The 27,434-nt window shown below is 56.1% G+C and overlaps 1 protein-coding gene across 5 annotated transcripts in view; it reads right to left on the minus strand.

Moving 5' to 3' along the window:
* DENND3 (DENN domain containing 3) overlaps window positions 1-15,675 on the minus strand; it is a 53,430-nt gene extending 37,755 nt beyond the window's left edge. The window contains exons 1-5 of one of the 5 annotated variants that reach the window (XR_003609670.2): window positions 15,489-15,674; window positions 8,876-9,134; window positions 7,841-7,956; window positions 4,960-5,102; window positions 2,344-2,455 (exon numbers count right to left, since the gene is read on the minus strand). Coding sequence is in view for 4 of the 5 variants with exons in the window: in XM_028105608.2 (XP_027961409.1) it covers window positions 2,344-2,455; window positions 4,960-5,102; window positions 7,841-7,956; window positions 8,876-9,134; window positions 15,489-15,602 (744 nt within the window). In the remaining variant the exon portion in view is untranslated. Of the gene's footprint in view, window positions 1-2,343; window positions 2,456-4,959; window positions 5,103-7,840; window positions 7,957-8,875; window positions 9,135-15,488 lie in introns of all 5 variants that reach the window. The other 4 variants (XM_028105608.2, XM_028105609.2, XM_028105607.2 and 1 more) reach the window with 4 other exon arrangements.
* Window positions 15,676-27,434: the final 11,759 nt, after the last annotated feature.

Raw genomic sequence — 27,434 nt, forward strand, 5'->3', positions numbered from 1 at the left:
TGTCTTTGCTGCCCTCGGGCTGGTGGTCCAGGCGCTGTCCGCTAAAAGGGCACGGAGCCAGGCTGGGCGCCACCTCCCCTGTCACAGACCAGAGATGACCCAGTTGGCACCCATGCACTTGACTCTCAGGAATCACAGCTCCCGAGCACTAGCTACAAGCCTCTCCGTTGACATTCATTTGCAGGGGGTTCTGGAAATTCCTGCAGAATCGGCTCCTGGGTTAGAGGAGAACCTTGGCCTCGCATTTCTCCAAAACAAGGAACAGCCACGTGGCTCAACACTCCCAAGGATGGGTCAGGGCCACGTGTCAACAGGGACCCCAGAGCTGGTGAGGCTGCAAGGGAGGATCACAGCGGCAAGCCTGAGCCAGGCTCAGCTCATTCGGACAAACGCGCAAGAGCCAAGATGCAGACCCCACTCTGAGAACACGACAGGCTAAGCCTGAAACACGACCCATCCGTTCATTCATTCGCTCAACAGCGGGCGTAGTGACAGCACCGCATATGCAGCTCTGCACGGGGCCTCTTCCTCACGCCGCTCGGAGGCCGATGGAGAAAACAAAACACACGCGTGCGCGAGCCCCAACCGCAGACTGTGCTGGGCTCTGCAGAAGGGAGCAGGGCACGGAGCGATGGGGTGGGAGGTCACACAGAGGCTGTCCCGAAGGACCTGACCTCCAGGAACAGCACATGCGAGGGGCAGCCCCTGCGAGGGATGGAGGGAGACCCAGTGTGGCTGGACAACAGTGAGCAAGGGGGTGAGGCTGCAGACAGAGCAGACGACACAGGGGCCAGGGATGTAGGACTGGCTGCAGGTACATATAGCAAGAAGCCATTGTGGGGTTCTAAGCACAAAAGGAGAGTCCAATGGATAGCTGGTAAGTCTCTGCAGCCACTATGCAAAGGATGAACGGAATGAAGGGTCAAGGATGGACGTGGACAGACCAGTGGCTCCTCAAGTCACGCAGGTGGGAGAAGCCGGTGGCCCCACGTGAGAGGGTGGCTGTGGCCAACTGGAGGCAAACGCTGGGAGCTGGCTGGTCAGGGGTGAGTGATGGATGGAATGCAGGGGTGAAGAGAAGAGGTGTCAAGAACGACCCCCAGGAAACTTTCTCACAGGGGTGGTAAAAGTCGGAGAACCAACTATGAATTAATCCAAGATTCCAAGGTACAGAAAACTGGTACAGGGGTGGTTCGTGCATTACTCATGCTCGAAGGCAGAACATAATATGTAGGGTTAACCCTCAAACTGTCCTGAACTCGGTTTCGTTCACTGCTTAGCCGGTCCTCAGGGAATATTTGTTGAGTGAATAGAGCAAGAACAGAAACTTCGATGACTTCAGTGTACCATAAAAAACCACCAATCACTCATGTAATAAAGATGACAGCCTTGCACAAAACAAGTACCCAATAAATGTCCCTACAAAGGTTTCTGGGAGCGGAACCAAGGTACTCAGGCAACCTGGTCTGTCTCTGGGCCTGGAACGCATCTGGCAGGATTCCCCCCACCCCCACCCCACACACTATAGGGTGGTATTAAAAATATACATTTTTTAAGTTCATAATCACGTGTCTCCTGTGAAATAAAATTAATTTCTCAACTGTGAATAATAATATAGAGAGAACCAAGATCTCTATGTCTAATCTTCTAGAAATGACTGAGTGAAACAGAGTCAAATTTATGACCTGCCTCGAGACACTAATTTGGCGGGTGCCTGTTTGAGAATGAGGAAGCGCCCGGTGGTTGTGTCAGCCTGGAAAATGCTGAGCCAGACAGGTGTCGTCAGGGCTCAGCCGTCTTGGCCCGTTACTCGGCAAAGAGGGAACGTGGGCTGCCTTTCTGCAACTGTCCTTAGCCTGAAACCCTTGCGTGGTGAAAGAGCCAACAACATCTCAGGACAAGCCTGCCAGGGAACCCAGATCCCCGGAAACACTTGGCTACTCATTCAACAGCACTGGGAAAAACTAAAAAATAGGAAGCCAGGTACTTTTCATTAATCACCCTGGACAGGAGAAAACATGAATCAATGTAATACAGTACCCAATATTCCAGACAAATAAACCAAAGGGACATTTGTAATTTGAGTAAATTCAGTATGTTTTTTTGCACAGGAAGTAATGAACCGATGTGTTAAGCACTAAGGGGGCCCATCACAGGCTCCACACCACGAGGCTGGCAGGCAAACTCATCTTTAGAAATGGCGTAATAAGATGATTCCGTGAGGAACTTGAGAAGCATAATTTAAACACTGGAATGTAAGAAATAGTTTAAAACATTAAAACCGTCATCATCATATGACTTTTACTATTCGCAAAGAAAAGACAAAATTTCAGATTTAATTACCAAGTGAAGCGGTCCAGGCGGCGGGCTAGGTATTAAAGACAGTTTGGCAGCAAAATCTTTTATGTGATTGTCAACTTCAAAGTCTTTACAGAGCTTCAGGTGAGTCAATAAACTAAAATAAAAAAAAAAAATCACATCACAAAATAAGTATCAGCCTCCAACTGTCATTTTAGCATATTTCTAATCAGCGCTGACACGTCTGCCTCCGCCGGCAGGCCCAGGGCCGCCCAGCAACGGGGGGACAACCCCCCGGATGGGAGACAGCAGGGTGTGGCCGGCCCAGGGTCGGGGCCTACCTGCAGGGGGTGGGGAGGTGGGGTGTTGGGGGGCTGGCCATGTTCTTTTCTTGCTGTGAGTGCTGGTTACACGGCTGGAATTCGTGCAGTTTCTGTCTGGGTCATACTTCAGCAGCGAGTAAACATCTCAAAGGAAAGTGCTTGACCACATTTGTTTCCCAAATGCATTCTGACTTTTGAAGTATGGTTGGCCCTTGACCAATGTGAGGGGTTAAAGGCACCCACCCCCCACGCAGTTGAAAACCTGTGTAGAACTTCTCACCCGCCCCCCAAAATCTTAACTGCTAATAGCCCACTGCTGACTAGAAGCCTTCCCGATGACACGAACAATTAACAGGTATTTGGTATGTCATATGCATTATATGCTGTATTCTTACAATAAAGTAAGCTAGAGAAAAGAGAATGTTTCTAAGAAAATCCTAAGGAAGAGAAAATACATTTACATTATGCATTTACATTACTGTATTTGTCGAAAGAAATTGGGTGTATGTGGACAGGCACGGTTCAAACCGTGTTGCTCAAGGCACAACCGCAACCAACGGAAATGCATAATGGACCAGCAGGTGCCTGAGGGCAGAGGGGCTGGGAAGTACCACAGGGCGTGAGGGAGCTTTGGGGGTGGTGAAAATGTTCTCTGTCTTAATAGCGGTGGTGGTCACACAGTGTCTACATTTGGCAAAATTCAGCCAACCGCCCCGGACGCCCCGCCTGGGTGTCCTGGGGCGGACCCCGGCCTCGCCCAGCACAGCAGGCCCCACGCGGTCCCGGCAAGCCGCGCGCTTACGGTCTTACTTTAGCAACAAATCATAGCTCTTCCTGAGTCAGTGTCAGGATTTGGAGATAATTCAATATTCCTCCACATTTTATTTATTGTAAAAGAATAGTATCAGGTTTAAAAAAATAAAAAAGAACAGAGACTTTCCATGATCTAATTCCGCAAACACAGCTAAGCATTCTCTCCCAATTTCTGTCCACACAGAGGCATAGTTTACATGCTACCATTATAGCAGAAAAACAGATTTTAAAAATCTATAAATCTGTGTTTATAAAGTGCCGTTTGGATTTCTGTCATTTGTTTTTGTATTTTTTAGTTTGGGTCATTTAGCAATGAGCATCGAGAGAGAGAACACTCAAGAAGCATGGAAACTGAACACGTTTTTCGAGTTAAACATTCGTTTCCATCAGTGTCTAGCAGGATGGTATTTGTGGGGAGTCACACGTGAATGATCACGTGTACAGGGTCTGAGAAAGTGGTGCAGGGGCTGCCCTCCTTGGAAGGCGGGCGACAAGCGGCCGGAAGCTGTTCCGTTCAAGAAAGGGTATAACCACCACCCCCACTTCACAAACGAGGAAACTGAAGATGGGTGGACAAGCCATCTACCTTCAGGTGCTGAAGATTATCCGTTAATTAAGAAAAGGGGACCCTGTTCTGATTTATTATCCCTTCACCGCCCACGCCTGGGCAGACATGCATCAGTGAACGTGCACGCACTCAACTCACGCAGTCCTGGAGGGAGACCAAGCGAGGGCTCTGTTCTCTGTCGGGGGCAGTAAAATCCAGGCTAGACCCAAACCATGTGCAAAGACCAGCCACCTTCTGAAAACTAAAACATTAAGGCGCTGGAACTTGAGTTCCGAAAGTTGTGAGTTTGGTCAGGAAGGATTCCTGCTCGTCCCTCTGACCACAGTGTGAGAACCAAAATGACGGTCTTCCCAGGAGTCTGCGACTTGCCAAGGGTGGCGGGTGGGTTTTAGGACATTAAGGCGAACCTCCGTTGACCACCTCTGTCTTTAACAAAACCACCGCGAATTCCAAGACTACAAGTTGGTGAGAATGAAAACCAGGAGGCCCGGGTGCATGTGGCGGGGGGCTGGACCGTGTCCACACGCCACAATCGTCCCCCGACAACAGGTGGTGAGCGCGATGCTCTCTGGAGTTTTCAGAACTTCTCTGTCCTCAGGCTTTCTACTCCATATCAGCATTAAGACACTCAAAGATTCCACCCCCAAAAAAGAAAATTTGTTAACTGTCATGAACTCAACAGGACTGACAGTGGTAGTCTCCTGATTTTCTCAGCCAGGAGAAGAGCTGTTTCTGATGGACATCTTTTTTAAAAAACCAAACATAAAATCCTCCATACTAATTTTACTTCCCACAGTTTGGCTTCATCCTCCCTTGTCTGGCAGACCTTCCCCACATGCTACCACCTCCGGAAGCCTCTGGGCCTTCATGGGAGCGCCCGTGGCCAAACCAGAGCCCGCCCACGGCCCACCAGCACCAGGGTGGCCTCGCAGACACATGGGCACGGCGCAGGCTCACCAGGACAGGCAGTCCTTGAGTGCGTTGTAATAGGGGAGCTTGGAGACCACGCACACCGCAAACGGTACGAAGCAGCCAGCCGCGCCCGCGGTCGGCCAGGACGGCTCCCAGTGCGCCTTGCCGTTGTAGAAACACGACTCATCCTGGAGAGAAAGCAACAGACCCGTGTCACCTCCTGACCCAGCTGGTCCTGGCTTCTATCCTCAGCAGTGTGGGCCTCTGCAGACAGAAGGGAGAGCACAGGGGCCAGCCCACGCTCCCTCCGGTGTCACCGTGAGTCCCAGTCAGCATGGAAGGGGCCCCCCCGTGTCACTGTGAGTCCCAGTCAGCGTGGACGGGCCCCCCCCCCCCCCGTGTCACCGTGAGTCCCAGTCAGCGTGGACGGGCCCCCCCCCCGTGTCACCGTGAGTCCCAGTCAGCATGGATGGGCCCCCCCGTGTCACCGTGAGTCCCAGTCAGCATGGATGGGCCCCCCCATGTCACCGTGAGTCCCAGTCAGCATGGATGGGCCCCCCCCGTGTCACCGTGAGTCCCAGTCAGCATGGATGGGCCCCCCCGTGTCACTGTGAGTCACAGTCAGCATGGATGGGCCCCCCCGTGTCACCGTGAGTCCCAGTCAGCATGGATGGGCCCCCCCGTGTCACTGTGAGTCCCAGTCAGCGTGGACGGGCCCCCCCCCGTGTCACCATGAGTCCCAGTCAGCATGGATGGGCCCCCCCGTGTCACCGTGAGTCCCAGTCAGCATGGATGGGCCCCCCCGTGTCACTGTGAGTCCCAGTCAGCGTGGACGGGCCCCCCCCCCGTGTCACCGTGAGTCCCAGTCAGCATGGATGGGCCCCCCCGTGTCACTGTGAGTCACAGTCAGCACGGACGGGGCCCCCCAGGTGCCTGTTGTCTGTGACGTGTTGAGGTGGCGGAGATGGTTAGACACATCCCCGCCCGGGTGGGAAGGGCTGCACAGTGAGAACACAGTAAGACACAGAAGGGGCCATGGGCTCTGCTTACAAAGGAAAGAAGCTGCAGCATTAGAGCATTTGTGTGTGTTTGGGGTGGGGGTGGGGGGGTCTCAGCTGGAGAAGGCACCCGGCGCCGGGATTCCAGAAGGCACAGACCACTGCGGAGCTGACGAGTGGCGCATCACTGGGGCCCACAATCCGGCCCCCGCGGAGGGTTGTTCAGGGTTTTTCAGCAGGGATGGCAGGGTGTGATAACAGCTTTACCTGGGGATGGTGTGAACGTGAGGGTCTTGCAAGACAGGGAGGGGGAGAGCCCAGCAGGCACACCGTCTGTCTACCCACTAACACTGAACCAAGGCCTACAGCCGTCAAGTCAATGTGCCAGGGACCCCCAGGCAAGTCACCTCGCCTCCCTGTGCGACTGCCTGCTTCATCGGTAAAACGGGGATGACACTGAGTTCGCAGCCTCGTTCGCTGTGGCGGGGACTAAACGAATGACTGTGAGGAGGGGCGTGCCTGGAGTGGGCGGCTTGCATATGAGGACCACAGTGCCGTCCGCACTCCGGGAGCGGCTGCACGTGCAGTCCACGGAAAGACAGGAGCGCAGGACGGGGCGTGGGTGGTCATGGACACGCGGGGAGGGAGGGGAGGCCGGCGCGTAGGGCCCTGGGTCACCCCGAAACCACGCAGGCACTGAGAGGACAGGCGAGGGACCACGCACACCCCAGCAGCCAGGTGCAGGGGGGAGTCACATGCAAAGCGCAGGGCTGTGACCTCTTTTAAATGTATTTAATGATAATAAAAATCATATGCACTTCTCACTCCACAGACGAGCTCCCAAAGCACCGTCCTGAGTGATGCAGCCTCCTGTGCTGTCTCTGCCGGAAGCACTACCAGGGAGGGGCAGGAACTCGGCCCCCCTCTCGTCTCGTTGCCTTACCCTACCTACCCCGGGCAGGCGAGCAGGCCATCAGTGCCACGGGCGCAACAGCCCACATGCACGGCCGTGAGTGGTGGCCTCCCCGCGCCACCCGCCGCCTGCCGCCTGCCAGGGGGATGCCTAGTCCAGACACTGAGGTTGCACACTCAGACCTCAGCAGAATGCTGGGCTCCCATGTGTTTCTGACGCACATCAGGCATGTCCGTGCCACACCACAGGCGTGAAGGGACAGAGCCCGTCAAGCTGCACCTTATGTCCCCCGACACTTGGGGATAATTCTCCCACTGCAGCTGGCCCAGCCTCTGACGGCAGAGTGGGGAGGAAAATCCGGGCAGCCACCTCCCCCTCGGTGTCGGACTCCTGGACTTCCCCGGATGAAGCACCGGGGCCCCTGCTGCTTCTGGAAACGCTCTGGACACAGGCAGCGGGTCACCCTGCCTCCTCAGGTGTGTGGCGACCCCTGAGAGCTCCCAAGAGGCTTGTACAGGTGGCCCTGCCGGGCAGGGGAGGACCAAGGCATGCTCGGGAGGCCCAAAGCCATCACCCTGCACAAAAGAACCTGAGTGCCCCTCCGTGGACGCATGAGCAACAAGCTTCGGCTCACACCCACGGGGCAGTGGGACTCGGCCACAAGAACAGAGGCGTTGCTGCCCCAACATGGAAGAACTCTGAACCCATCCACTGAGTGGAAGAAGGCAGACACAGAGGCCACGTGCAGCCCGGGTCCACTGACACCAGGAGTCCGGAGCAGGCAAATCCGTGAGGGAGAATGGGGACCGGGGGCGGGGGGAGGGACTTCCGGGGTGACGGACATCTTTTGGAACCAGACGCAGTGGGGGGGGGGCTGCCCACCACCGGGAGTGTACTTGGCGCCACTGACCCGTACACGCTGAAGTGATTACAATGGTGGTTTGTGATGTGTGTTTTGGCAAAAATGAAAAACACCACAGCCCGATTTCAGAGGGAATTCACGGCAGTCGCGTACGTGTAGGGGTCGGTAGTACTGGGCAACCACGCCGTATGTTCTGTTCCCACAGACATCAGTCAGCACCAGGAAGTGGACACAGTCCTCCCTCGGTTCCGAGGCCACGTACACGCCCCCTGCGGACGGAGAAAGAGGAAATATCATCACGGCCCCGCGGCATCCGCCTCCAAGCCTGGGCTGTCCACAAGCCCACTTCACGGCCTACACAGCCTTTCCTCACCTGGCCAGCTGTGGCACCTGGGGGGTCAGGCTGCTAGCCAGCTGTGGCCCCTTCGTCCCTCTGCGGTGCCCATTCCTCAGCCGCCCTCTGTGCTCTGCAGAATTTAGCAAAGGAACCTGAGGACAACCGCAGATGAACCCTTCGGGAGGCGCCTGGAGGAGGTGCCCATTTCTGAGCCCAGCAGGCCCGAGGGTGTCCCAGCTGTCCCTGGGTTATAATCCCTGAGACCAGGAGACAGCACCCATTTCTGATGGAACCTTCCACTCAGGGAATGAGGGAAGGCAAGTCCCTAGTCTGAGTTTTCTTCAACAGCCACTCAGTGTTTCTCAAAGACTAGTGGAAAACATGAGGGCCGCCCGCTGCCAGGAATGGACCAGGTGGGGAAAGCATGTGAGCCCAGGCTGTGGGCTCCGGGGGGCACAGAAAACAGGGGCTGGGTAGCCCGGATGGAAGCACACTTGGGGGCGGTGGGGGGGCCAGATGCCGCAGGCTAAATGGACTCTTCTTGACCCACCTACCAGACCTCTGGAAGAACGGCCTGTCAATCGAAGGTGAAAATCCTTGGAAAGCACATCTACCAACCTGCTGGCAAATCCCAAAGCCCCTCGTCTGGGACTCGTTCTCCAAAACATGGGAGCTGCACTACATCGTGGGCCACACATCCTTCAGCTCCCAAACCCCCAAGCTTAAGAGAACTGAGTTCCACGGTTCGACCTTGAGGCTGCCAGGGGTCACCAGCCCCCATCTGTCACCCTTTCTCAACGTGGTTTCTGGAAAGCACCGTGGGTGCAGCAGGAAAGCAGGGCAGGGGGTACCTGGGAAGCAGAGCTGAGGCAGGGCAAGCAGGTCCACGCCGTTGGGGACACTAACGTCTTCAGGAGGGAGGCCCTTCCAGGGCTCTGCTTTGGGCTTATCCCTCTTCTTTCTGAAGGAGCGTCTTCTGGCCTTGCTCGGAGTCACACAGGGGGCACCAGCCATCTGACTGTCCTCCTTAGTGACGAAGGGAGGCACAAAAATGGACAGGACCTCCGGATCGAGAGCAGAGGGGCGGCTGACCCCGTTCTTCAGGGACATCTGAAGTAGGCAGAAATACGAGTAAGCCAACAGCACCGACCCTTGCTCTGTTGTGCGCCTGCCACTGAAGCACCCGCTGTCCCTTTGTTCCCCTTTGACCCACCACCGAGCACCAGTTCTGCACCCGCGTGTGTGTGGCCTCACCCACCAGTGGCCCAGGACAGGAAGGACCTCACAGAAGTTCCCTTTAGGGCCCCGTCGGGCCGTGCATTCAGGCGAGTCACCCCACAGCGCGGGGTCTGGCTCTCTGGCTGCCCCTGGGCACACAGCTTGACAGTTCCCAGGCCGGCCAACGGGCAGACGTGAGTTCCAATCTGGCTCTGCAAGGACTGCAGCAGCGAAGGCCGCATCCCTGAGCTTCCCTCTCCAGGGGGCGAGGTCGAAGGTCAAGGGCTCAATGCTGACCCCCCACGCGGGAGGCCCCAATGCCCTCACAGGCTGGGGAGGAGGGGCCCCGCATACTGTCCGGCCCGGTACAGACGGGGTGCTGACGCCCTGCCCCACGCCGGTGGTCCTGTCGCCACCGACCTGGGGACACAGACTGAGGGATGAGAAGGACTCCCGGCCTCAGAGAGAAGAGACGCACCCTTCCTCCAGCAACCACGTGGTCGCCCAGGGTCTACCCAACAGGGCCATTCGGTCTGAACGCTTTTAAACTTTAACTTGGTACCCGATTTTTACAAAACCTTTTGTCTTTTCACCCTTCCCCCCAGATAAGATAAAGAACGCGGGCTCTGCCTCCGGTCTCCGTGCCGTCCAGCTACAATGGCTGAGAGCCCGACCCGCACAGGCCGCTGCCAGGCTGCTCCCTGAGCTCCCAGGCGAGGTCAGCAGGCCCTGACAGCAAGCAGGCGGTCGGCTCCAAGCTAGCGGAGGAACAGAGAAGTCAAAGGCAGGATTCGCTGGGCGGCAAGGGCGTGGGAAGGTGGGAGGACGCCCGGGGGGGGGGGGGGGCAGGGGGCAACTGAAGACCTCTGAGGGGCTCAGGGCGCCAGGAAGGACATCACTGTCACCAGAAGAAATGGAATCGTCACCGGCAGGAAAGGGACGGCCAGCATCCCGGTTTCAGTAAGAATCGTGGAACCAAAGGGGAACTCTTACCCTTGAGCAGATTCATACAGGGAAATGCCATCAGTAAATACACTCTCTAAACTCAAAAAGCTTATTTTTGTGCTGTATAATTTAAATTCAGGCAACAATACCTTTATATTTGGAAGAAAGTTTAATACCAGCAGGAACAAAGACCAGACATGGGAAATCCATATTATCGGATAATTTTTAAGTCTCTGTGTATCAGGCATGAGAAAGGAAACCACATCTTGAGTTCCATAAAACCTTTTAAAAACTTTCCTGTCAAAATCTAGCAGTTCAGACCTATTTAACTATGAAACTATGTGCGTCCGCTCCTTGCTCACATCAAACATCACAGCCATGAGGACTGGGCACAGGTGGCCACACTGTGGAGCCCGCCCCTTTCCTGCAACCTCCCCTCTGCTCTTTCCCTCCGCCCTGACACTCCTGGGGAGGGCCCCGGCAGGCAGCTCCTTCCAGGCTGTGATCCCGCCCCCGCGCTGACTCCTTGCCCCGCCTCGAGCGCCCAGCCCGGCCGGCCATCTCCACACTCACGTGGTGTCCTCACTTGGGGATGGTGCCCAGAATCCCACCGCCAGCTCAGACCTCTCTCCAGTCCCAGGCTTTACCCAACTGCCTCCCAACATACCTGGCGGGTCCCTGAAATTATAGCTTCAAAAATTAAGCTCTGGCTGATGCCCCTAAAACCCAAGCTTCTACCCACATGCTCCCCTGTGATAAAGACAGTGACCCTAGGGTCTCAGAGCTGGCCCTCCGGCCCCTGCTCCTCCCTCGCATCTGCAAACCCATACTGGAGGGCCCCTGGCCTCAGGAAGTTCTCTAAGAGCAGCCCCAGTGCCACCTCATCTGCACATTTCCAAATAGCCACCTGTGGCTTAGAGGAGGTACAGATTTGCAGCAAAGTAATCCTTCAAGGTTTCTGCCAGGAGAATGACATCACCTCCTCCCACCTGGCCCAGGGCGCCCCGCCTGCACCTCTGTCAACTCTCACAAAGGGGGCTGCTGGGTGGCTCAGTCGGTTAAGTGTCTGCCTTTGGCTCAGGTCATGATCTCGGGGTCCTGGGATCGAGCCCCGCGTCAGGCTCCCTGCTCAGCGGGGAGTCTGCTTCTCCCTCTCCCGCTCCGCCCCTCTCCCCTCCCTGCTTCTGCACATACTCTCGCTCTCAAATAAAAATCTTAAAAAAACAAAACAAAACCCATGTGACCTCATCAGCTGCCCCAACGGGCAGCAGCGCCTGCCACCTGCTGCTAGCTCTTTACCCCTGCAGACCCTTCGATGGGCTCAAACCAGCCTCACAGACCACCTCTGTCCCTCCACCAGAATGGAAACCGAGTCTGTCTCCATGTGATCGTTACTACTACGTATTCCGTGTATGTGTCACACGTGTGCCTGTGTCACAGGGCAGGATGACGACCTGGACTGTAGGCCTGAGCAGCAGGCCAGCCTGCTTCCAAAGCCAGGGCGCCCCCAAAACCGTGCACCACCGAACCTCAGTCTCCAGACACAAGCGCGCACGTTCCAACGCTTTTCCCTGCTCTCCACTCAGGCCCCACTCCAGGGGCCTGACACATGCCCAGCCCCCTCCCCACTCCACCTCTTCACCAGGGACCCCCCTCCCCTTCACCCCCACTGGAGGGAGACTTTCCTCACCCACAGCCAGGGCAAGGTGCCCCTTCCAGGTCATTAAGGCCCTGGCTCCTCCCCTCCTAGAGCACCTCCTTCCTCCTCCTCCCCTGGCTCCTCACCTCCTAGAGCACCTCTTTCCACCTCCACCTGCCCTGGCTCAGCGCCCCTAGAGCATTGATGCCCTCCACAGTGGTACTGTATCACCTTCAGAGTTGTTGGTGGGGTGATGCAGGGATTGTATGGTTTCTCTCTGTGCCCCCACATTCAGCACAGAAGATGGTTCTCAGTGGATGCTGCTCATCCATTCATATCCTGGCACTCCGTGATCACTGAGAGCACACTCAGTCTGTATGGAACACGATCATCATGCTAACACCAATAAACTACCTCTCACTCCCTCTATTTACCTAGTCACTTAAAGTGAAATGGCCAAAATCCAGCCGACCTGGCATTTGGCAGTTCAGCACACATCTGTTTTTCCTCTGAACGTATATCGTTGCTGTCTTTCCTGGTTGGATAAGTAATACGCTCTCATGTTTTAAAGCTAACAACAATATAGGAAGAATAAAAGAAATAAGAAGAGAAAGGAAAGGTCCTCCCCCTAATTCCATGAAATGGTGGGTAATACCCTGTGCACAGCGTAGGATATAGTCTTCCTATTTCTTAGGTGTATATCAATGTGATTTTTCTCTCTACAAACAATCATCCCCTTTTAACGGTTCCACTAAGCTTTTTTCCCCACTTAAGCACACAGTGTGGCTGACTTCCCTGTCACAGCTGTATGCGGCCACCCGGGGACGACTCAGTAACGTATCTGCCCCATCCCCTACCGAGGGACAGCTGGTGTGCTCTCAGTTCTTCGTCACACGCACAACCTGAGCAAAGGCAGCAGTGAACAGTGACTGCCATACATATTTGCACATGACCGACTTATTCAGAATAAGTTCCTGAAAGCACCGTCCTGGATCCCAGAGCACTGCAACTGTCCCTCCTCCCCTATGGGCAAGACAAGGTCCGCTGGTGACAGTCATTCATGCTCTTCTCTCGCAGACACCGATTTACTAACCCCTACCGGGTAACGACCATTTCAGTCCCAAAACCCAGAGCTAATAAGACACACAACACCCTAACTCACAGTGTCACAGATTTCTGTTAGATTACAGAGGAGCACTGATCTTCATACAGGATGGGCCAACATTTGTGAAATAAAACAGAAAACAATAGATTTCTTTAATGCTCTAGAACTGTGCTGTCCAACACCATTAAGAGCCATCTGGCTATTTAAATTGAAATTAATTAAAATTAAATTTAAAATCCAGTTCCTCAGTGGCACTAGCCACACTTTAAGCACCTGGTAGCCACATGTGGCTAGTGGCTGCCTACTGGATGGCTCAGATGAAGAACACTGGTGTCAACATTCAGAAAGTCCTGGTGGACCGTGCTGCTCTAGAAACCGAAAGCCAGGATGCTCTCCACGGAGAGCCGTTACAGTGTTGCCTTCACAGGCAAGAATTGTGCTAGTGACCTACTCTATGGACACTGCTCTCAGTCCATTGGGAGGGTTAGTGGTGGATCCTTCCATACCCCACGCCTAGTCTCCACGGCAACCTTGGAGTGGAGGGAAATGTAACCAAGCACAGAAACTCACATGGGGATGGACCTGATTCTCCAAGTCTTTGTCACTACCCTCACAAAACAAACACCACCCCATCTAAGAAATGAAATGGAAAGTTAGGGCTCCTTACTACCCTAACATTAAATTGGACGTTTCTCATACTTTCCCGGCTTGTTTTCATCCGTCACCAAGCAGAAATGCCTTAACGACAGAGAAATGGTGATTTTTCAAGGTTTTAAAAAAGCCTCAGACGTTGGAAATAGAACCGCTATACAGTAAAAGTAGCCAAATGAAGTCATATGTTTGGTTAACTGTAACGTAAACATCGGCCTTAAAGGAGGCTCACTCCAGGAAGTTGGATCCATCCTGTAAGGTTGCCTTTTTCCTACTCCAAATATTTGCTCTCTACCTTCTGCTGAACCCCTAACAGAATCAGGGTGTAGGATAAAAAGGATAATAGTTAAAATGCAGAGTAGCAAACTGCCGCTAGCCCGGGAAAGCCACGGCCTTTTTGGGTCAGGAAAGCACCCCTGTGCACATTGCAGCTGATTCACCCTACTCTCAAGACACGTCTCACCCTGGGGCAACCAACACGTGTTGAAATCACCCAAGAAGTAACTGAAACCAGGTCATTTCCTATGAGAAGAAAAAGGAGGAAATGCCATTTGGCAAATTAGAGGCAGAGAGATAACTCAATCGATGAAGGTCAGAGGAGAGGTCAAAAGGGGATGCAGACCTCAGCGGGGTTTGGGGAGTAAGAAAGGAGGAGGGAAATGCAGAAACCATCCAAGTCGGCTCTGTATTAAAGTCAAGGAGACGGGGCGCCTGGGTGGCTCAGTCGGTTAAGCATCTGCATTCTGCCCAGGTCATGATCCCAGGGTCCAGGTCATGATCCTGGGGTCCTGGGACCGAGCCCCTTGTGGGGCTCCCTGCTCAGCGGGGAGTCTGCTTCTGCTTCTCCCTCTGCCCCTCCCCCCTTCTGCCCACACTCTCTCTCCCTCTCTCAAATAAATAAAATCTTGAAAAAAAAAAGTTAAGGAGACTACCAAGACATTAAGAGACATTTGTCCCGTTAATTTTAGCAGTATCTAGCAGTATCTGATGACCTCAACCCTTCAACTCTGCAGTCCTAAATACTCAGGTGCCTTCCTGTGCCTGTCACTGCTGTCCTCCAGGATGGGATGAGGACTTCCCCAGACAACTGGGCGGAAGAATCTCAGAGTACTCTGGGCATCACCACTAACCAGAGAAAAATGCCACAAACAGACTCATATGGACATCCTGGACCCAGAGAAAAAGAGGGCCCCAAACCGATTCAAAAGAAAGCCTGGGTTGCACAACTAAGAAAAAATGAGGGCACAGGAAAGAAACACAGAAAATGAGAATGTTCAGAACTGCTGCTTTCCGGGAAAAGGGTTTGTCACTCTGACCGCTAGGACACAGAGAAGGGGAAAAGGGGGGGGGCAGCCTTTTCTGCAAGTGAGAAAAACAGCAACGTTTCATCGCAAAACGACTAAATGCAGAACATTTAGAAGTGGACCTTACATCTAAAACCCCAAACCTCACGATGCTGTGCCTGGAACAGCATCCACCACCGAGGAGACAGTAAGTCCAGGATAATGAATGAAATCCCTTCTTCGCGGACGTCCCCCAGGCGCCCCGGCTGCACCTCCCCCCACCCCCCCCCCCGCCGCCGCCTTCACCCTGCCCAGGTGTGCCTCCCGAAGGCCGAGGGGCGGGAGGCGGAGCACCTGGAGGGGCGTCCTCAGAGCGCGCGCTCCTCTCCCGCGAGCGCTCCCCGGTCCGCAACCCCTCGCGACTCCTCCGCGGCCGGGAGGACAGCCACGGTCCCCGCACCCAACGGGCTGCGGGGGAGGCGGGGGAGGCGGGGGGGGGCTTGGCCGGAGCCCCGCGCACCGCCCCCACCCCGCGGACGCCCGGGACGCCGGGGCCAGACCCGCGCTCCGACCCTAGCCGTCGCCCGGCCGCGTCCCGCCTCAGTTTCCCCGTCGGCCCTTACCTGCTCCCTTACCTGGTCGGGGCCGCGGAGGCTGTCCCGGGAGGGCCCCAGCAACGCGCACAGCTCCAGCAGCCCTGAGGGCAGCGCCAGGTGCTGCGGCGCGGCCTCCGCCATCGTTGCTCTGCGGCCGCGGACCGCTGCGCGCACCCTGCTCGGGCGCCTCGGGCCGCCGACCCCGACCCCAGCCCCGCGCCCCGCGCCCCGCGCCCAGCGCAGCGCCGCCTGGTACAGCAACCGGGCGCCGCACAGCCCGCCCCGGGTCCGCGCCGAGAGCCGTCCGCGGGGCGGGGCCTCCGTGGGGGCGGGGCCGCCGGCCGCACGGCGGGGTCTGACGGGGCGGGGCCTTCCTGGGGGCGGGGCCGGCTGCGCCTGAACTAGTCTCAACGGGGCAGGGCGGGGCCTCCCCGGGGCGGGGCCCATCGGGGGCGGGGTCTGGCCGGGTCGCCCACTGAGCCCCGCTCCAGGTCGTCATTTCCTAACAGGCCGCTGGTCCTGGCGCGTGCGCAGTGTCTGCGCGCGCAGCCCCTCCCATTGGCCACGGCCCGCCGGGAGCCCCCTTCCCGGGGAACCGAGGAAGACCCAGGCCGGGAGCGACCCCGGCTCTCGCTGCCTCCTGGAAGCTCTCCTGCGCCCTGGACGGCGGAGTTGGCCGGGCGTGGTCAGCAGAAAAGGCTGGCGAGGAAGGGGGTAGCAAGATCCATTCCTGGTTAATAACTCTGCCCGGTTGACCTTCCTGGTTGACCTTCCTGGCCCTGTCCAGTGAGAGGTTGAGCAATGTTCAGCAGGAAACCTGGCGGGGTGGGCACCGCTGGAATGGATGGAGCCTGGGAGCGCAGAGATGAGGCAGGGCCCCGACCTGGCCAGCTCCACGCAGGCCTGATCCCGGGGGACCGTGGGCCTCCCCCAGCCACAGGCTGGGCCCAGGAGGCTGGGTTTCGTGCCCGGTCCCAGTCCCAGCTCTGCCTGCCCGCCGCCAACCTTGAGCACATCCCTACCCCTCTCTGGACCCCAGCATACGCATCTATGAAACCAAGCAAGTGGCACGCCTGGGTGGCTCAGTCTGTGACGCGTCTGCCTTGGGCTCAGGTCATGATCTCAGGGTCCTGGGATGGAGCCCCACATCGGAAGCCCTGCTCAGTGGTGAGCTTGCTTCTCCCTCTGCTGCTCCCCCTGCTTGTGCTCTCTCACTCTTGTTCTTGCTCAAATAAATAAATAAATAATAAATAAATAAAATGAAAATAAAAAGCAGGGAGTGATTCCAAAGGAATTTTTTTAGTTCTAATAATTTATGATTCATTTTTTTAAAAACCTCAAATACTTAATAATATTGTCAAACATCTCTCATCAGCCTGAGAAGAAAAGGAACAGTCATGTTGGCATCACAAGGGGGATGGAGTGGGCCTGGATCTGGGGGAACAGGTATTCCTCCATCCTTCCCAGCCTGGGTGAGGCCCCCACTGCCCGCAGCCTGACTCATGGGATCCGAGTCTCACTTACTAAGTGACCTATTGGCTGTGGGTCACTGCTGGTTCTCACTTAGGTCTGGAGGCCGCCTGGCGCCCACGGATCTCATTGGTAGTTACCAGTGAGACAAACAGTTACAGTCACTGACTTCAAAAAAAAGGACAGCTTTTGCTCATACTTGTCTGGCTCTCTCCATGGTGTTTTCGTTGTTGGTGGCCTCAGCACAGGGCAGGGTGGAGTTACCCGTGAATCCCCAGTGCCCGGGAGAGGCTCACTGCTGCGGCTTGGAGGCATGAGCCACTCCAGAAAGGCAGCAAAGCCCTGGGCTCCAGCGACCTGGGCTGGAGCCTGGCTCTGTGTGAGCTGTGGGACAGCCAAACTCCATACAGGCCCTCAGTCTTGGCGGCTTCCTGTTTGCTCAAATACCGCTGGGTGTGGTCAGGATTCAGGATGGTAACCACTTGGCAGCTGTCAAGAAGGCCCCATGAGGCTCAGGGGAGAGCAGTGTCCCTTTTCCTCCAAGAGGTGCAAGGGTGGGTTTGAGGAGGGGAACTCCAGGTACGAATGGGTCCGGGCCTGGTTCCGGCCGTGCACGGGGCCGTGAGGTGAGGTTCTGCTTCTCTGAGCCTCACCCTTACCACCCGAGAAGGCCAGAGGTCCTCCACAGGGCTCCCTCCTCACTCTGTGCTTTTCAGTGAGTCCCCCAGCGCTCCTGCCAGACACCTGCACAAGGCCTGCAGAGTGCCCCGTCCTTGAGAAAGCCCTGATGGGGTGGGACACAGAAGTGCAGATAAGCAGCCATCAAACACTAGGTGGAAAAGCCTCATGAGGGTCACCTAGAGGCAGACGATGCAGGGAGAAGGGGGAAGCACGTGGAGCCTGCCTAACAAGACCACCCGCACAGGGCGTGGCACCACCCCCTCCTGGAGTCAGGGAAGGGACAGGTGGGCCTGGCTGGAGAGCTCCCTGTCACTGTGCCCGCTGCACAGGGGCTCTCGCTGCGGCAACCCCCCATCCTGAGGAGCAGCCTTGCTGCGCTGTGTCACTCTCAGGATTACTGTGAAGAGCAAAGGAGAAAATAGATATGAAAATTGTTTGTAAACCGTAAAGGACAGAGGCAAGAATGGGGGATGGGCACACCGTTGTGAGTGTGCTGAACACCACCAAACTGTTGACTTTGAAAAGGTTAATTTTATGCTATGGAATTTCACCTCAATAAATTATTTTTAATGGAGTTTATTTTTTTTTAAGATTTATTTATTACTTAGTGTGTGCACCCCCGTGCGGTGTGGGGGAGGGGTGGAGGGAGGAGGAGAGAATCTCCAGCAGATTCCTCGCAGGGCTGGATCCCATAACTCCAAGACCACCACCTGAGCCAAAACCAAGAGTCTGACGCTCAACCATCACCCAGGTGCCCCTCTATTGGAGTTTAGGAGGATACGGTCTCAAACGGTGGTATATAGCAATACACCTTGTGCATTTTAGCAGCGGTTTAGGTGTTAAAATTCTGTTAAATATGGGGAATAGAGGGAAAGCTTCATGACATTGGATTTGGCAATGATTTCTTGCATATTACACAAAAAACACAGGCAATGAAAGAAAATAGATAAACTGACTTCATCAAAATTAAAAACTTTTTGTGCATCAAAGGACACTATCAAAATCGTGAAAAGGCAACCCACAGAATGGAAGAAATATTTGCCTGTTTCCTTATCTATAAAACAGGGATGACGCCCCTCCTCACTGGCTGTGGGAAAAATTGAACATACTGGTGGCTGTGGAAGAGCCTCGTGCTGAGAGCAGGGACATTTGAATCTTTACAAGTCCGACCTCGGAGGCATACGGGCCCTTCAAAGTCTGGCCGCAATGTCTCCAGCCCCACTCCCCGTGCCTCTCCTACAGTACACAGACTTGCTCAGGGTGCCCCCCCCCCATCAAATGCATGGTGCTTTCCTCCTCCCTGCAGGCTGCCCAGAACACACCTCCCCTGCGGACTGCACCTGCATTCTCTCACCTCCTCCCCCAGTGGGAGGGGCTATCTCCCTCTGAACCCTACAACGCCCAACTCAGGGTTCCAGCCTCCTCATTCTCCACTGCCTGCTGCAAATCCTGATTCCAGTATTTGCTAAGTCTTTGACCTTGGGCAAGTGACTTTATCTCTCTGGGCCTCAGTTTCTCATCTGTAAAATGGAATAGTACTACCTACTGTGCAGGGTTGTTCTAAGGGTCCAGCATCATAAAGACCACGGTTGATGGTCAGGTGCAGTCAGCATGACCTTCTGCTCTCATGTTTATAGGAATTATCTACAGGGCCCGTCCTCTGACTTCATGGTAAGTAGACACGCATAACCCCAGAGCCCACGGCACGCAAACATCCGCGGGCGGCTAACCTGCTATGCCCTCTGCGGAATGCACTCTGTGGCGTTTGGGTGCTCTTCACCATGTTCCAGCTGGTGTTCGTCTTTCCTGTAATCATTACCCGTTTTATTCCTCTGGCTGAGAGCTCCAGAGGTAATCTGAGGTTATTCCGTCAAGAGTTGAGGTTCCCCCATTGCCCTTATAAGCTAGTTGCGAATTATTTGACTCTTACTTATAAAACTTTCTTTATGTGTGTGCGGCACGTGTTCATGAAAAAATACATCTAAGCAAAAAGAAAAAAGCTCACACCACACAGGATAAGCAGTTAAGTTTTTGGTGTACGTTTGTGTATGCACGTGCTCCCGCACACACAATTTGGGATTTAATCCTACATTTGTGAGCTGATACTAAGCAGACTCCTTTGTAACCTGTTGTGTTTTCCTTTACAATATAGAACGAATATCCTTTCACGCAGATGTGTGAAACTTTCCAGGTGAAAAACAGACCTGGAGAATGGGTCAAAATACAAAATCCAGTGCGATGCTGGTAACAAGGAAAGGACCTAACACAAAACTCCACCAGTTGATTAAAACTAAAACGAAGGTCAAGGGTAAGTCAGAAAATGCTACCAGAAAGAAGGAAGGGGCCGGATTTTCACACCAGATGAAGAAGGAATTCAAGGCCTGGAGCACCCAGGGTGAGGGCGGCTGAGGGGGTGTCTTGGTCTCCGATGCATCATCACAAACTTGTTTCTTACTCTTCCTTTCTCTTCCCTAAGCCTTTCTGGCTCAGCTGCTCCTCTTGTCCTTCCTGCAGGGTCCAAATGCCCCAGGGGAGTGTCCTTTTCTACCCCTGGCCAGGCTGGGTCAGCCCTCCCCTGAGGTTTTCTGTGCGTCCTGCTCACACCTCCTCTGCCTCCCATGGCCCGGCTTCGGCTGCCTTGGCTTTTGGCACCTTCACCAGACGTTTGCCTATTGAACATTTTTCTGTTATTTCTTTTGAATAAATTAACCCTGCAGGGATCCAGAGCATTTTCCTGCCTCTTCCCTCACTCGATGTATGTCAGGCCCAGGAGACCAAGCGTTCCGGAAGGCTCCGGGCACTTCTCTCCTTCCCCAGCAACACAGAGTCGCACTACAGCTGGTTTTGAACAGTTAAATTATTTATTCCTCACAAAATTCCTGAGCTGAGGGGCAGCTGGTTTTCCATGTGAAAATATAAACCAGGCTGTGACTTTTCTTGGTAAAGTTTACATATCTGTAAACAAAGAAAAACATGAGTCTGAATAAACAGTTTTCTCCAGGAAACGAGGGGACCAGTGTGTCAGGAGAAAATGTTTGCTCTGAAGAAGTCAGACAGGGACACTTCCAGATCCAAGCTGTCTGAAGTCACTAGCTCGGAAGCCACCCCACCTTCTGAGCCTCAGGGTCCTCATTTCTGTTGGGATGTTTCTTGAGCACCTACTATATGGCTGGTCCTGTGATAATAGCTGGGCACACAAAGAACAAAATACAAGCTCTCCCTGCCCCCCCCCCCCCCAGGAGCTCCCAGTACAGGAGGTGTGTATCCAGTGCAGAGAGAGAGGCAGAGGCGCTAAGGAATCAGAGCAGTGTTGGGGGCGGGGGGGGGGGGGCTCAGGCAAGAGGAGAAACCCGTGAGACCAACCATGAAGCTGAAGAGGCATTTTCCAGGGAGAAAAGACCAGGAGAGCATGGCAGGGGAGGCAGAGGGACGGCGCGGCGTGTGCAGAGCCCCATAAGCACGTACGTGGGGAGCTAGGTGACGGAGGTGGACCCAGGGCATGGCGGGGGGGGCCCACCCACACCTCGGGGAGGGACAAAGGCAGCTGGAGGCGGGGCAAGGGCCAGGTTGGGAAGGCTCAGGCGCCAGGATCAGGAGGCTGGTCTCTGTCCTGCGGAGAGTGGCAAGGGGCTGAGGACTTGGCCCAGGAAAGAAATGGGGCCAGTTAGGTATTTGAGGAGACCGACTCGGGCTGCAGGGCAGAGGCCGGAGTGGAATCGGAGCTCTACAGTCATCAGGCAGGGGAGCGAGGGGTCTGCGTGAGCAGTGAGTGCAGAGTGGGGAGGGCTCAGAGTGAGGAACACTCAGAGGGCAGGATGACCAGGACAGGGAGGGGCTGGTGGGGGGGCAGGCGCAAGTCCAGGCGTCTCCTCGGTGGCCCCACAGATGACGGGCCCCCATGCCACCTCCCAGCATGGACGGCACTGTCCTCTAGAGGCGTGATGTTCTGCCCTCCTGCTGGTCCGTCAGCTGCCAGGGCAGGGACTGTGGCTGAGATGCCCACTGCATCAGAGCCCAGCACAGAGCAGGCCCTCGCTCATAGGAACATCTCTCTTGGCAGGACCAGGCAGGTGAGCGGGGCCGAGGAGCCTCAGAGGGACCGATGACCTGGCCTGTGGACATCTAAATAGGGCATCCTGCGGGCTGTGTGTGTGTGTGCGCGCGCACGTGTGTGCGTGTGTGCGTGTGTGCGTGCACACATGGTTAGCAGGTGGTGTACTGCTGTGCTTCAGGCTGGGCCTCTTTCGCCCTGCTCTTAGGGTGGGGAAGGACAGGGGGACTGTGAGAAAGGTGCAGCTGCAACAGAGGGTACGCGAACGGCTGCCCGGCAGGCGAAGCCCCAGCCATCATCCGGAGAGATGGGGTCACAGCAAAGGGACAGGGGCTGCTGGGCGTCATTGCAGCCACGCCTCAAGAGGCGCCACCTTACCAAACGCCTCTGACCTGTCCAGACAGCCCGCTCCTGCCCTAAGCTGCTGGAACCCCACTGTCGAAAGCAGTTTTCTCTTCCAAATATTCATAAATAAGAGGAAGCCATGTGTTGGTACATGCCAACCGCTGGCTTCGCTTGGAGACCGTGTAATCCCTGAGCTCAGCATGTCACAGGGTTTGGACAGGCACAAAGGGTGGCCCTTCACCCCGGCCACAGGTCCAATAAGCCCTCCGCCGGGCCCTCCCCCGAGCGGTGGAGGACCACGTGTCGGGCCAGGCCCCGCGGTCCTGCAGGGATCCTAGGCGATGCCCAGATCCAGCCGTGCTTCTCAAGCACAGGGTCCATGCTCTACGCTGTCAGTGGCAAAACGGAAGTAACAGTACTTCTCTCCCTTGAAGAACAACGTTCAGTTCTGCACAGCAAACGTTTGTTGCATGTCTACTGTGTGCTGGCCACCGTCGTGCTTGCCAGTCCCAGGGCATAATGGGGCTGAAATCGGATCTGCCCCGACATAGACCCAGCCCGGCGCCAGCAGGCTGGGGGACCCCAGGCAGGCTCTTTGAGCTCTGCGCACGTCAGTTCCCAGGGCCTGACTCTATGTCCGGTGCAAAGTAATAGGTGTACAAGGAGTATATGATGAATAGAAGAATAAAATCCCCCTGTCCATTGGTTAGGGTCCAGCTGCGCTGCAGGGTGCCTGCCATTCAGCAGAGATTCACCGACCTAATATTGAGTAAAAGGATAAAGTCACAGGAAAACACACACTCTGGTACCATTTAACAAAATCCAAGCGTGGACAGAACACAACTTGGCAAGAAAAGTATAGAGCAGAGCAAGGGGTGCTGACACTGTGTTCGGGACGGGAGCCGTGGCCGTCTGAGTGCTCGGCAGGTGGGGCGGGAGAGCCCGTGTTACAATTAGACATATTCTTTGTAAATACGAAATACTTTGTAAATATGAAAAAAGAGAAAGCCAAGCATCTCGTCTATTTCTGGAGCAGCATTGTGTTTAAAACAATGCGAGTACATGGAGAGCACTTCCCCCACTTCAGACCCCATGCACCTGTGCCAGACGCCCCGAGACAGCGGGCAGGCTGAGAGAATGGAGACGAAAGGTGACTTCCACAGGAAACAGGGAAGCCAGCCCTGCCCGACGGGTCGTTGGCTGCCACTGTGGTCCGCTCAGGCGGGAGGAGGGGACAGATGTGAGAACTATCTTAACCCATCCAGACTGGGAATCAAGACAAGTAAAAATAGATGGCTAACAGTAAATGAGTGGAAAAGAGGAAGTCAGGCTCTACCCGGCACTTGAGGCGTAGAGGGAGGCCCAAGGTGACTCAAGGTTATTTTCTTTGGCACCTGTGGTTCGGCTGCCCTAGAATGCTCTTCCCCCTTCCCTCCCTGATAACTCTGACTTACCTTTCATTGGTTCAGATACCACCTCCTCCAGGAAGCCCCCCTGAACCTGTCTCCCTGCTTCCCAGGTTAGGGCAACCCTTTGCACCCCAACGCACCTCTCAGGCCCTCGTCATGTTCCTCTGACCATGAGGCCCGTGTCCTCTGTGCCTGCCTCTGGGCTTCCGACCTACTGGCCAGCCTGCCCCCTCACTTGCTCCTGGCTCCAGAGCCTCGGTGCAGCCCCTCTCACACGGCACTTTTCAGAAGACAGTGTGCTGCCCTACCTCCTGCCCAGGGCAAGGGGCATGAGCGTTGGAGGCAGAAAGGCCCCTACAAGCCCACCCTCCACCCTTCACCAGCTGCAAGGGAGGAGAGCCAGGCAGACTGCATGAGTGGTGGACCCTCAGTACAAGACAGATGCCCCTACTCCACCCTGCCCTGGACTCTCCCCTCCTTGGGACCCTCTGCAACACTACCCAGCCTGGCCGGGGCCAACAGAGGTGAGGGGCAGGCCGCGGTAATGATGGCAAGGTCTGCTGACTCCTCCCCCAGTCGGTGCCCAGTGCCTCATGTACACACGTGTTCTCTTACAGGTTGTCCCTGTGGCACCACGACAATGTGCCACCCCATTTGGCAGATCAGGACCCAAGGCTCGGCCAGGCCAGCCACTGCCCCAAGAGCATACGGTGGTCGGGGTGAGGATGCACACCTGGGTCAGCCTGCCTCCGAAGCCCAGGCCCCTGCCCGAGGCCGACCTGCTTCTCTGTGCGTGGCCGGAGCCTTCCCCGGCGGGACAGGCTCACCCCGTGGGCCCCACCGCCCCTCTGCAGGGGCTCTAACATTTGCTAGGGAGTTCAAGGCTGTCACCCCACAGTGCTGTGTAAATCCGGTTGGGGCCTGTCTCCCCACACAGAGTGCATTTGGCATAGACAGCGGGGTGGGCTGGTGGCCTCCCTGTGTCCCCACCACCCAAGGCAGGGCTTCCAGCTGGGTCCTGAGCGAAGCTCAGGGAGGACAGAACAGGGCCTCAGGGACTCAGAGGGGAGCCCCCAAGGCCAGACTGGAAATACCACCTTCCCGAAAGAGAGGGGATTCATCCTCCCAGGGCTCTTGAAGGAGCCTGTGGAGCCAGTCCTAGCAGGGCACACTCTGTTCCACCAGCCCAGGAGGGTGGTCCTGCCCCCACCCACAGAGAGGGCTCAGAAGTGCTGGGCTTGCTGGGGGCCCCCGCCAGGAGGTGGGTCCCTCGGGCCAGCTCAGGTCAGAGCTGTGGGGCTCTCCTGCCCCTTCTCTCCGTCTTCACCTCAAAAGCCAAAGCCAGGCTGACCCTAGGGTCAAGGAGGGGCAGAGGCCTGGAGGCCCCCCGCTGCCTAGCTCCCCCCCCGCCCTGCCCAGCTGGCTCCGACATTTCTAGGCGTGCACTTACACCTGTGTGTTTGCCTCTGCACGTGAGTGAGTGTGCATGTGCACGTGCACACCTGGGGAGGAGGGGGACCGAGAGCTATCTGGTGGACAGTGGACTCAGTGGATCCCCGGGACCTGGGTCACCCCCTCCCCCATGCACCCCTGACCCACTGAGACGTCCTGATCAAGCACTGGAGCCCTTCCAAGGACTACGCGCTTGGGCTTCATGGAAGGAAGGAGCCACTCCCACTTCTCCCGATGCATCTAGGAACACTCCCGCTGAGGGCGAAGGCCCCAGGAGCTGAGCAGGGCTCCCTGGGAGACATGCCCCACCCCACATGGAAGGACTGGGGGCGCTGACATCAAATGGTCTGGAAGGGCCTGGTGGGGAGAATCAGCCAGGGTGCATTTCGTTACAAGCAGCACAGCCTTTGGGTCCCAGACGTTTTCACTGCCCGAAATACAGCCCTCGCCCTGCAAGGGGGTTCAGGAGCTCGTTCCCGCTCCCACTGGGGGTCAGACCCTGGGGAATAGAGTCAGCTCCTCACCTGCCACTGACCCAGGCTGGTGTCCTCCTCCCCTGCCGGCCAGGGGGCGGCAGGCAGGGCGGTGTCTACCTGCTCCCGTTCCAGTCGGGGGCTGGAAACCCGGGGGAGGGGGCACAGGAACCTAGGGGCACGCTTGCACCCACCCAAGACCTTGCTCACAGCCTTCCCCGCGGCATCCCACACTGGCCCTCACCCCTCCTCCACCCCTTCTGGCCATTCCTGGTTCGAACCTGGGCCTCGGTGCCCGGCGGCAGGTCAGTACCATGACCTGGGTCTCTTGCACAACGGAACCAGCTTCCACCCACCCAGGCAGCTCCTGTAGGCGGGGGCACGGCACACCCTCAGGGCCCCTCTGTGTCCCTCACTCTGGCACAGGCTGGGGACCGGTGAGCTCAGGGGCCAGCCCAGCCTCCTGCAATGACCCCTGGGCCTCAGGACATGTCCTCGAGTACTCTCAGCACCACCTGGTGCCTCTCCTTCCTCCAAACCTGCCTCCACAGAGTCCCGACCCCACCCCCTGGCCCCCACCAGATGCCTGTCCAGGCGGCAGCCAGTCTTGGGCCTGTGGGAGCCACTCTGGACGCCCCTCACCCGCCCTGCCCTGGGACGAGCCCCAGCCTCTCACCCCACAGCTCTGTTTGTGCGTCAGCCCTGCACCCTTGAGAAGCAAACCTCACATGGGAATGTTATTAGGGAACAACTGTGAGATAATATGGGGAAGGCGCAGGGGGACCCACCAGACTCTTAGCCGGAGGGAAAAGGGTCCCTCAGAAGTCACGTTCCCTGAGCCCCGGCACACGACCTTACTTGGAAATAGCATCTTTGTGGATGTGAAGCTATTATAAAACGAGGTCATCCTTGATCAGGGTAGGCCCTAAACCCGACCTGAGGGCACGGCTGCCCTTCTGTTTTTCATGCACAGTATTGGCCCATGTTTAATGACTCTCTGAAAACGGAATCTAGAGACAGATTCCCCAATGCCCTACAATGTCGTTCACTGAGCATCTACTGTGTGTCAGGGATGCAGAGATAAGTCAGCAGGTCCCTGCAGCCCCAGACCTCCCCAGAGTGTCAGGTCCCTGCTCCAGGCCACGCTCCACGACGCCCCCGGGTCTGGTGGTGCTGCTCTGCATGCTTGCCCCCAGGTGTGCTGGGGAGCTTGCTAAGCCTGGTGTCAGTCCTTCCTTCCCAGAAGCAGCCGTTCCACCCGCGCCGGGCACAGAGAAGCACAGCTCTTGGGGCCAGCCGGGCATGGCCCCAGCTGCATCGCTCCCCGCCTGAGTGACCGAGTGACCATCTCGTGCCGCTGCGGGAATCTAAGTCAAACAGGGTGATCCTCCCCGACGCCATGGCACCCTGCCCCAAACGTAGCAAGCGGAGGACTTAGAAAGAGGACTCTGACTTACTGTGTACTGAGGGGGTTTTCCTACAGCCATTTGCAACCTGTTCTAATTGAACCCTTTCTAAAGAATCGTAAATGAAAGTGCCAAGTCAGCCCATAGTTCTGCTCTTTCCTTTACTGTGAGATCTTTCTTTAGAAAGTGCATTTATGTAAAATCTCTTCTCCTGGAACAGACCGGGTGCGGGTCATGCCCTGATCTCTGCATCAGGCTTCTCAGCCCCCAGACGGGTCAGGAGGCCTCGTCACCACTTCCCCGGGCCGACAGCAGCTGGGTGACAGCCGGCTCTGGGGTCCAGTCTTCCTGAAAGCAGCTTGTTCTCACCCGGCTCCTCGTAGCAGGAAGGCTAAGCGCCTGCTCTCCCCGCACCAGCGCTCTGGTTTAACCTTCCTGGCTCATCCGCACTTGATGTATTGGACAAATGCTCAATTGATGATTCCGTGGGGAAAAAAATCCACCCGGAGAAACACAGGAACAACACATGCGGGGAGGTTCCAGCTTCTTCACAACTTGCAAACCTCAGCAGATCTCTTTGTAAAATCTCGGTGTTTGAAGAGACCTGCGGGTTGACAATAATAGTGCCACCTGTCAAGCCGTAGCATTATCTACATATTTTATTATTGGATCTTCACCACATTTCA

This window comes from Eumetopias jubatus, unplaced genomic scaffold (genome assembly GCF_037043125.1).
Source record: "Eumetopias jubatus isolate StellerSeaLion01/CBP00866 unplaced genomic scaffold, mEumJub1_p1.0 scaffold_4, whole genome shotgun sequence".
Taxonomy (NCBI): Eukaryota; Metazoa; Chordata; class Mammalia; order Carnivora; family Otariidae; genus Eumetopias; species Eumetopias jubatus.